The 10,762-nt window shown below is 47.7% G+C and overlaps 1 protein-coding gene across 1 annotated transcript; it reads left to right on the forward strand.

The window, feature by feature from the left end:
• Nucleotides 1-3,726: 3,726 nt before the first annotated feature.
• Nucleotides 3,727-9,932, forward strand: LOC143026910 (uncharacterized). The gene is made up of 2 exons (XM_076187695.1): nt 3,727-3,930; nt 4,711-9,932. The coding sequence occupies exons 1-2, from the start codon at nt 3,760-3,762 to the stop codon at nt 7,600-7,602; spliced, it is 3,063 nt and encodes a 1,020-aa protein (XP_076043810.1). The 5' UTR covers nt 3,727-3,759; the 3' UTR covers nt 7,603-9,932.
• The last annotated feature ends 830 nt before the right edge of the window (nt 9,933-10,762 follow it).

The following is a 10,762-nucleotide window of genomic DNA, read 5'->3' on the forward strand; positions in this document are numbered from 1 at the left end:
CCTTCCTAACCCTCCTCCCTTTCCTACCTCTCCGTAGGTGTCGTGGCCAGTCCCCCCCCCCCGTTTTCCTTCCCTCCCTCCTTGCCTCCGTCCATTTCTCAAGAAGACAGATCCAGGACAATCGCACAGACAGTCATGTAGGTCAGCATTTGGGACGTGGCTGACGACACAGTACGGTCGTCAGTGATACTATGACTTTTGTTCTGACAGAGATCTCCTTCTTCCTTTTGGTGGTAAGAGGGAGAAGGAGCTGATATCGAGGGCAAGGGGGTGACTCTGACAGAGGGAGGGTTGTTGTTGTTGTTATTATTGTTATTGTTGTTGTCGCTGTTGTTGTTGTTGCTGTTCCATCGACTGTCTTGTTGTTGCTGTTCCATCGATTGTCTAGCTGAGCAGTCCCGGCCCTCGGAGGAACTCCACGGATTTAAGGGAGTTTCCCCCCAAAAATCCTGTTGTTGATTCAGAAACACGAAAGGAGGAAGAAGGGGGGGGGGCGGCGTAATTCTGAGAGAGGAAGAGCTGTTATTGATTCAGATACAAGGGGGACGTGACATGGGAGAGCATCCTGTCCAGGTCGGAGACGACGGGTGGACAAAAGAGTTGGGCTGTTAAATCACCACTGTCTAGGATCACGTGTTGGACTCGTGATGGACAGCTCTTACTCTCCCGAATGGGAGCTTAGATCTCATATATGACCGATCTATTGCGGAAGGTCTGATCCACAGTTTGGAGGCGATGTAAGTAGTGGAGCAAGTAAAAGGTTGTTTCGTTCTACGGATTTACTCTATTAAATCGTAGCCACTTGTCTTGTGTAGAGCCAGTCGAGATCTGCGCTAGGAAGAAAGGCAACTGATCACGAAGGCCGTGACGGTTGCCACTACATCGATTTTTGGTCGTACAGTAATATTTAAAATGTGACAGTAGTAGGTACTTACATGGTTGAGTGATACACTCAATATTAAACAAGAATATTTACAATTATGATACATAGAAAGGACATGGTATATTTTAACCATACATGGTGAATAATAAAATATAAAGATAATTCCTTCTGTGGACGTACGCTTCTCAATGGTCACATCTTGTGCGGACCAGGTGTCCTAAGAGGTCAAGGTCAGCTCGGCCTCTGGTGCTGCGATTTACACGACGTCGTATGTTTGATATCTATCTTATCATAGTGTGACGTCCTGTGAAGTGCATTTGTGACGTCCTGTGACGTGTAATACTTCTTTTTTCAACACTATAATGCTGTGACCACATACACACAGACCCACCCACCCACCCACCCACCCACCCACACACACACACACACACACACACACACACACACACACACACACACACACACACACACACACACACACACACACACACCAACTTGCCCAAGGGTGTATGAAATTAAATAGTTGTTGACGAGGATAATATAGTTGGTAGAATGTTCTATTTTTTATATAAATCGTGTTATATGGCATATCAGACATTTATACTTTTTGCATTTTCATAGGATCTTTTTTCTTAGTAATCTTGTGCTTTCACTAGTAAATTTTTTAACTTTGTGTCTTCTATTAATTTCTCGCTTTTACACTAGAAAATAAAATCCTACAAATTTTGGCTTCATTCATTCATTCATTGAACAAAACTTAATTTCGCCTTCAGTCCGCTTTCTTTCGTTTATTTTTAAGATTTTTTTTGTCTAACAATTTCCTTTGGCTTCATTACGATTCAATCTCTCTTAATTATAGTAATAATGATATATCAGGTCCTCAGCTTATGTTCTGCTGTTTATGTCTTTGGAGTTTTTACTTTTTTTTTCTTATTAAGACCACTTTTATTTCGATTTTCGTTTTTGAAAGTTCTTAGATACTGAAGTTATCATTTCTCTTTACCGCTTGATTTTTATTGAGTTTCAAAATACCTTTTTTTCTTAACGCATAATTGGTCCAAGAAGATTCCTTTTGGTTCAACTTCCTCATTTTCTCTTCGCCTTCTTTTATATTATGCATTTTATCTCTTATTTTTTTTAATGTACGCATATTGTGTGTGTGTGTGTGTGTGTGTGTGTGTGTGTGTGTGTGTGTGTGTGTGTGTGTGCGTGCGTGCGTGCGTGTGTGTGTGCGCGCGTGCCTGAGTATGTGTGTGTGTGTGTGTGTGTGTGTGTGTGTGTGTGTGTGTGTGTGTGCACCTGAACGTGTATGCTTACATATACGGGTACGTAATACTATACAAATATACTATAAGTTGTACACAGATGTATTATAGTACATCTCCATCTAGTAAAAAACCCAATCAAGCTGACCAAAAACAAGAATCAAAACAGATACTTAAAGCATCATCATGCCATATCTTGGTTCCTACAACCGGCATAATGATACCATCGTACCATCATACCCTGAGGCACAACCGTACCTACTCTCCCTCCATTATACCAACTTTCTTCTGCGCGGTCCTACCCACTTTCTCCAATACTCGTTCCACCTCCTCCACCTCCTCCACCTCCTCCTCCACCATCTCCTCCACTCGCTCCACTCACTCCACCCTCTCTTCCATTCGCTCCACCATCTCCTCCACTCGCTCCACCATCTCCTCCACTCGCTCCACCATCCCCTACACTCGCTCCACCAACTCCACCTCCTCCACATGTTCCTCCTCCTCCATCCACTCCACACCTTTTTCTCCTCCACCTGCTCCACTTCCTCTTCCACCAACTCCACCACCTCCACAAGTTCCTCCTCCTCCATCCACTCCACCTCTTCCTCCTCCACCCGCTCCACTTCCTCTTCCACCAGCTCCATCACCTCCACCATTTTCTCCTCCTCCATCCACTCCACCTCCTCCTCCACCTCCTCCTCCTCTTCCACCTGCTCCACCTCCTATCTCCATCGACTCTTTGACCTCCATCGTTGTTTCCACGTATGGGGAATCTTTCTTTTTTTCGTAACTGATCATCCTCCATGTGTGACGTCACTTCCGTGGAGAGGAGAGAAAAGGAGAGAAGAGGAGAGGAGAGGAGAGGAGACGAAGGGAGGGGAGGGGGGAGGAGAGGAGAGGAGAGGAGAAGAGAGGAAGGGGAGAGGAGGTAAACGGTTAGGAACCAAGTGAATTGGTTCGGAATTCTAATGATCTCCGCTGCAAATCGATTGTCGAGTAGAGAAGTATCTGGTTCACATCTCTCTCTCTCTCTCTCTCTCTCTCTCTCTCTCTCTCTCTCTCTCTCTCTCTCTCTCTCTCTCTCTCTCTCTCTCTCTCTCTCTCTCAAAGTAAAGTTCTTTCCTCAAAATGGACATTCCTTACAATGAAATATATTTAATAGGGACTTTGTTGGAAACTTAACCTCACATTGACTTTAAACTATTTATGTAATAAATCTTGAAAAGTTATAGATAATAGACTAGTGGCTCGCAGACCACTAGTTCTTAAGTTGTGGACCACGGATCACGGTGTTTCACAAATCTAGTGAGAATTAGTAGAGGCTTAGTGATTCTGTTTAGTGTTGAAAAGTGGTCTCTCCTTGAGGTTAAAGAACAGCAATGCATAAACACAGGAAATGCAAGTTACTTAAATTTTTTCTTCGTTACAGACGACCTAATCTTCATTTTTTCTTGCAGACGCGTCCTTTACTATTCTTTTTTCTTACAGAAAACCTCACTTTTTTTTTGCTTTTTCTTGCAAGTTAATTAATTTCTTTCTTCTTACAGACGACCTAATCTTTTTTTTTTCTTGCAGACGCGCCCCTTACTGCTACTCGCAGTGGGTCTGCAGATGGTGATGGCAGACTACCCAGCTGCTTCTTACGGTCCTCCACAGCCTCACCCTCCACAGCCTTCCGTCAAGTATGCGGGACCTATTGTGTACTCAGACGAGAAACCGCCCATAATTCACTTCCCGAAACCTCCACCAATTTCCGTGAGTAGCACCTTCGAGTTTGGTCCTATAGGGTGACCTTCAAGGGTGACTTTCGAATTTGAAATTCAAAGGTGATTTTCGACGGTGACAGCCTTAGCAACGCAGAATTAGCCTTTCTAAGAGCAAACAAACAAACAAACAAACAAACAAATAAATAGATAAATAACTAAATAAATAAATAAATAAAATAAATAAAATAAATAAAATCAAATAAAATTAGATTAAATTAAAATAAAGTAAAATAAAATGAAATACAAGATAAAACAAAATAATAGTAAAACTAAAAAGTCTTTGGCAATAGATATTTCTAATATATCTCTAAAATAAGGTTGACACAATATACAGAACGATTCAGAATTTCAGAAACATCACATCTATCCCCTTCCTCCTCTTCCTCCTCCGCCTCTTCCTCCTCCTCCTCGCTCTTGTCCCTGTCCTTGTCCTCCTCCTCTTCTAAGTCCTCAGTTTCTTCCCCATCATTCTTCTCTTTCACGTTCTCCTCCTGCTCTTCCTCGTCCTCTTCTTCTTCTTCTTCTTCCTCGTCCTCCACCTACTCTTCCTCGTCCCCCCTAGTCTTCCTCGTCCTCCCCCTCTTTCACGTCCTCCCTTTCCCCCCCTCTTACACATCCTCCTCCTCCTCCTCCTCCTCCTCCTCCTCCTCCTCTTCTTCTTCCTCACCCTTCTCCAGCTCCTCCTCACACTTGCACAGACACCTTATCCAAGACCCCGAGAGGTGCAAACACTCGAAGACTGAGATCCGGAGATGAATCTTTCAAATCTCTCTTTCTCCTCCCTCAGGCATCCCACGGAGGCTACGGAGGGGGATCCAAGTACAAGGCGCAACCGGTCAAATACGTCCCTCTTCCTCACCACGAGCTTCCTGTCCTCATCTACCAGTCGGACGAGAACCCTCCTGTCCACGTAGTTCACACTCCGGCCCCCAAGGCATCCCACAAGGCCCCACTCCCGAGCTACGGGCCCCCTCCGAAGGCCCCCACTAAAGGCTACGGTCCACCACCTAAGGCTCCTCCTCTGACATATGGGCCCCCTCCAAAGGCCCCCAGCAAGGGATATGGACCTCCTCCCAAGGGCCCTTCTAAAGGATACGGCCCCCCGCCGAAGGCCCCCAGACCGAGCTATGGTCCCCCGCCGAAGGCCCCCAGACCGAGCTATGGTCCCCCGCCGAAGGCCCCCAGACCGAGCTATGGGCCCCCGCCGAAGGCCCCTATTAAAGCATATGGCCCTCCTCCAAAGGCACCCGTACCTATCTACCGTCCCCCTGTGAAGGCCCCCAAACCTAGCTATGGCCCCCCTCCTAAGGCTCCAGTCCCTACTTACGGACCCCCTCCGAAGGCCCCTCCACCGTCCTACGGCCCTCCTCCGAAGGCTCCCCCTCCTTCCTACGGCCCCCCTCCTAAGGCCCCCACTCCTACGTATGGCCCCCCACCCAAGGCTCCCAGCGGAGGGTACGGGCCCCCGAAGGCCACCTCGATTCACGTAGCCCCAGCTAGTACAGACGCTATCTACATCAAGGCACCACCAGCCCCAGCCCCAGTCTACGTCCCAGCCCCCGAACCCCAGTATGCGGCCCCAGCAGCCCCCAAGCCATCCTATGGGCCCCCGCCTAAGGCCATCCCAAAGGCCCCTGTTCCTATATATGGGCCCCCTCAAAAGGCCATCCCGAAGGCCCCTGTTCCTGCATATGGGCCCCCTCAAAAGGCTATTCCAAAGGCCCCTGTTCCTACATATGGTGCCCCTCCAAAGGCCCCTGTACCTTCCTACGGACCCCCTCCTAAGGCCCCTGTACCTTCCTACGGACCCCCTCCTAAGGCCCCTGTTCCTACCTACGGACCCCCTCCTAAGGCCCCTGTTCCTACCTACGGACCCCCTCCTAAGGCCCCTGTTCCTACCTACGGACCCCCTCCTAAGGCTCCTGTTCCTGCCTACGGACCCCCTCCTAAGGCCCCTCCTCCGAGCTACGGACCCCCTCCCAAGGCCCCTCCTCCGAGCTACGGACCTCCTCCAAAAGCACCCAAACCAGCCTACGGACCCCCTCCAAAAGCAAGCTATGGCCCTCCTCCAAAAGCCCCGGCTCCAAGCTATGGTCCCCCTCCAAAGGGGGGGCACAGCAAGGGAGGCGGCGTGCACATCAAGGCCCCTGCCCCAACCTACGGACCCCCAAAAGCGGCCCCCACGAAAGGCACCCCCGCCCCCCACATTATCTATGCTGGACATCCCCCCATCCACGTGTATCAGCAACCCCCCGTCTACCAAGTCGCCAAGGCTGCCCCCAAACCAAGCTACCACCCTCCTCCGAAGGGGATCAGCCTTCCTAAGGCCCCCGCACCTACGTACGGTCCCCCTAAGGCTAAGGCCCCTCGGCCAAGCTACGGTCCTCCACCAAAGGCTCCTAGACCCAGTTATGGACCCCCTCCTAAGGCCCCCGCACCTTCCTACGGTCCTCCCCCGAAGGCTCCTAAGGCCCCCACACCCTCCTACGGACCCCCTCCTAAGGCCCCGCCTCCATCCTACGGACCCCCTCCTAAGGCCCCGCCTCCATCCTACGGACCCCCTCCTAAGGCCCCGCCTCCATCCTATGGACCCCCTCCTAAGGCCCCTGTTCCTACTTACGGTCCCCCTCCAAAGGCCCCCGCACCATCCTACGGACCCCCTCCTAAGGCCCCTATTCCTACTTACGGTCCCCCTCCCAAAGCTCCTAAAGCCCCCGTACCATCTTACAGACCCCCACCCAAGGCCCCTCCACCATCCTACGGACCACCTCCTAAGGCCCCCCCACCTTCCTACGGACCCCCTCCTAAAGCTCCTGTTCCTTCTTACGGTCCTCCTCCGAAGGCTCCTCCTAAGCCCACATATGGTCCCCCTCCTAAGGCTGCTTATGGTCCCCCTCCAAAAGCGCCTCGGCCTTCTTATGGACCCCCTCCTAAGGCGCCCACCCCATCCTACGGGCCCCCTCCTAAGGCACCCCGTCCCGCGTACGGTCCTCCACCGAAGGCACCCAAAGGTACCTATGGACCCCCTCCCAAGGCCCCCGTACCCACCTATGGACCTCCAAAGCCTCCACCATCCACCTACGGACCACCCAAATCCCACATCAAGGCTGACCCTGTCTACCTGCCCGCCCCCAAGGCCTATCACAAACCGCCCATTATCATCTACCAGGGTGTGAGACCTCCCGTTCATGTCTACGAACAGCCTGCAAAGGGAGGAGCTGCAGGAGGAGGAGGAGGAGGAGGAGGAGGAGGTTATGGAGGAGGTCACGCCGTGGGTCACTCCGCAGGGCATGGCAAGGGCTCGATCAAAGCTTCCGTCGCTCCTTCCGCCCCCGCCCCGTCGTACGGAGCTCCCAAAGGGGAGGACATCCTTATTCACAGTGGAGGAGGAGGAGGAGGAGGAAAAGGAGCAATCAAGGGTGGAGGAGTTGTCACTCATGCAGCGCCCGTCGACTCCTACGCCTCTGGAAGCTCCGGAACGTCATCCTACGCCGCCAAAGCGGATTCCGACGTCCTAGATGAGTGGCATCCTGTCTACTCGGCTTTCAAAAACTCCGAACTCTCGCATCCTGTCACCAATCCCGAGACGAAGGCAATCGAGGCCGAAGAGAGAACGGAAACTCACGTGTCCTCCGAAGTCAGCGAGACCAAAGTCTCGGCGAAGGTCTCGGTGAGTGAGAAAGCATAGAGGAAGCTCCCGAAGCCGTCGAGGGGATCTCCGAAGAAGGGGACCTTCTGGCGGAGAGGAGGAGAGAGACGCAGTGTGTGTGTGAATGTACCCCAGGGCTTAGCACCCTCTCATCTCTCACACAGAGGGCATCATTATTAATTACCATTTTTTCGTACGTGTGTTTTTTTCCCTTCATTGTTATTGTTTTCCCTCCCACCCTGTCATATACCAGTCCGTATGTGTGAATGTGTTGGATCTAGTACCCAACTGTATATGTTCGTAGTAGACATTCACCCCCCCCACTCCACCCCTTCCCCGTACAAACATTCACTCAAAGTCTGGGCGTACCAAATCTGTTCAAAGTCGACGTGACGTCACTCCCACTGGCGCTGTATGACGTCACTCACAAGCCCCACCTCCCCACGCCATGAACAGACTTTGTATTCTTAGACTTGGTTCAATGTCTTTGGAACTATTTATTAATTGTACATAAATATGGGTGACTCGACTGCTGGCGGTCCCATCGTCCCATTTATTGTTTATTTATTACGTCCCCGGCCGACACGAAGCTCACACCTCTTAGTCCTCATTTCCCAGTTACCTAAAACCATCCCCAGAAAACTTCTGGGTTTTCTTTCGTTCGCCTCAGCATGACTGGGGTGTTACCTAGTTTCTAGATAAGGAACTTTTTCAAGTTCCGTTGAAAGTTCTAGATCGGCATTACCTTGCGAAGCTCTTGGATTTTTGAAGGAGTGAGTCTGTCTTCGTCTTGGTTGACCGGCGTCAGGGCATCAAAAATGTATACAAGACTTTGAGGACCTAAAAAAAACTTAAAAAATACTATTTCGTGCAGAAACCAGAGGCTTACTCTTAGCGCAAAAAAAAAAAAAAAGGACGAAAATATCTATACAAGACTTTGAGGACTCAAAGAAAAAGTAACTATCATATTTCGTCCAGAAACCAGAGGCTCTCTCTTTGCGCCAGCAAATGTACGAAGAGAGAGAGAGAGAGAGAGAAAGAGAGAGATGAAGCTTCTTGGTTTCTTCACCCCACGGAGCGGCACACGGCGACCTCCTGTCGTCAAACCGCGAAGTGCGCGTCGCAAAACCAGGTTCGAGTCTTCGTCGTCGGCTTTTCATACTCACATTACAGCAAGCTTGGTCATCAATCATGGGCAGCGGCCGGGAATGAGCGGGACAAGACGTGGTCGCTAAGAAAAATATTTTTCCGTTTCCTGTTCATCTTGCGTCACACCGTGAAAAAAAAAAAAAAATTACGTTGTAGTTCGGTCGACTTCAGGAATCAAAGAAATTCAAACGCGAGTTCGGGCAGAGCCAGTGAGTTCTTCCTTTTACTTCGTCTGATTCAGACATTCTTCGAACTCCATTAGACTCCAAGATCATCTTGGCTCATTTCCTTCTCCTTTTCCTCCTCCTTTTCCTCCTCCTCTTCCTCCTCCTCTTCCTCCCCCCCTGGCTATCACCATTTTACCCTCTTCTTTTAATTACTCTCTCTCTCTCTCTCTCTCTCTTACGCTCTCTATTTTTGATTGCCTCTATTCTAATTTCGTGGCGATCTTCCTGTTAGTGGTTATAGATTTCTAATGTTCCTAGTATCAGCCAGCCTCCTTGATTTTTTTCAAAGTTTCCTTCTTTTTTTTTTTACACGTTCTTGGGAAAATTTAGCGAATTTGCACCAATCCTTATCCTTCATACATCAGAAAACTTTCTAAAGTATCAAAAGCTCTTTAGACATCTCAAGAGATCTTGAGACTATGACAAGAGTTCTTTCATTTCTTTCGTTTTTGAGGACTTCCTCCTTTGAGAGTCTCCTCATTCCTTGAGTAATCTCAAAATTTCTTGCAGACTCTTTCTTTTCTTTCTTGAGGACCTCCGAACTCAACCGATATTTTCCAAAACTCTTCGTTTATTTCTGTCTTCATTTAGATTTTGTTTTTTATACTTGGAAGCTTCCTACGGCTTTTCACTGGAACTCATTATCAAACTCCCTATAAATTTCTTTTCATTTTTGGGAGACTCTTGTGTTCTTTTCTCAAAAATGAAAACCAGAATTTACAAAAAATGGCGCACACCCTTTCAACATGGGTGCAATTGCACCTAACTTGAGAACCTTCTGACTGAAGACACTTCAAAATTTTTGGAAATTTTTTGGCGGCTTTTGGAGCGATCTCCCGCCATAGAGGGCACCCCCCCCGGCTTCTGCCCATGCCTCCCCGCCAAGCCAAGTCCAAAACGTCAGCCCAGTACTGCCCACATTACCCATGCTCGACCCATCTCGGGTTTGAGCAGAAATGTAGGCCATAATACGGCCGCTCATATGTATTATAAGTACACTGTAGTAGGACCTTATGTCTTTATATTTATGTGAATCACTAATAGATAAAAATAAAAATAAATTACAATATTGGTTGGTCTTTGCTTTAGTTGTGTCATTCCTTGTTGGTTGAATTAAGTTAGAACAGGAGAATGGAACATCTAAAAAATCCTAAGACTGTCTTATCATTGGCATCTAATGAATAGATATGAAAAAAAAAACAATAAACAAATAAATAAATAAATAATCAAATAAACGAATAAATAATCAAATAAATAAAAAACAATAAGATAAATAGATATATAATTAAATAAGTGAATAAATGGTAAATAACCAAAGATAAAATTAATTAGTCAATTGATTAATCAAAAAGCAAAATAAATAAATGAATAAATAAATAAAATAAAAAAGAAAATTAGATAAATAAGTAATTACCGTACATAAATAAACGACTTAATTGAATATATCAACAAAGAAACAAAGAAACAAATAAATGCTAAATAGGATAGAAAATAGATAAAGGCAAACAAATATGTAAACAAGAAATAAACGAATAAATAAACAAATAAAACACACACACACACACACACACACACACACACACACACACACACACACACACACACACACACACACACACACACACACACACACACACACAGAGAGAGAGAGAGAGAGAGAGAGAGAGAGAGAGCTAGAGAGAGATAGCCTCTCTCTACCGATCAAGAGTCCTATAGATGACCAATTCTTCCTCTGTAACTAAATGCAGACTGGTGACCACTTTCAGGTCGGTGATTTCAGGGACACTGCTATCTCCTTACGATTTATTTTCTCTAATTTAACT

This window comes from Oratosquilla oratoria, chromosome 7, assembly GCF_046742065.1.
Source record: "Oratosquilla oratoria isolate Oo_2021 chromosome 7, ASM4674206v1, whole genome shotgun sequence".
Lineage (NCBI taxonomy): Eukaryota > Metazoa > Arthropoda > Malacostraca > Stomatopoda > Squillidae > Oratosquilla > Oratosquilla oratoria.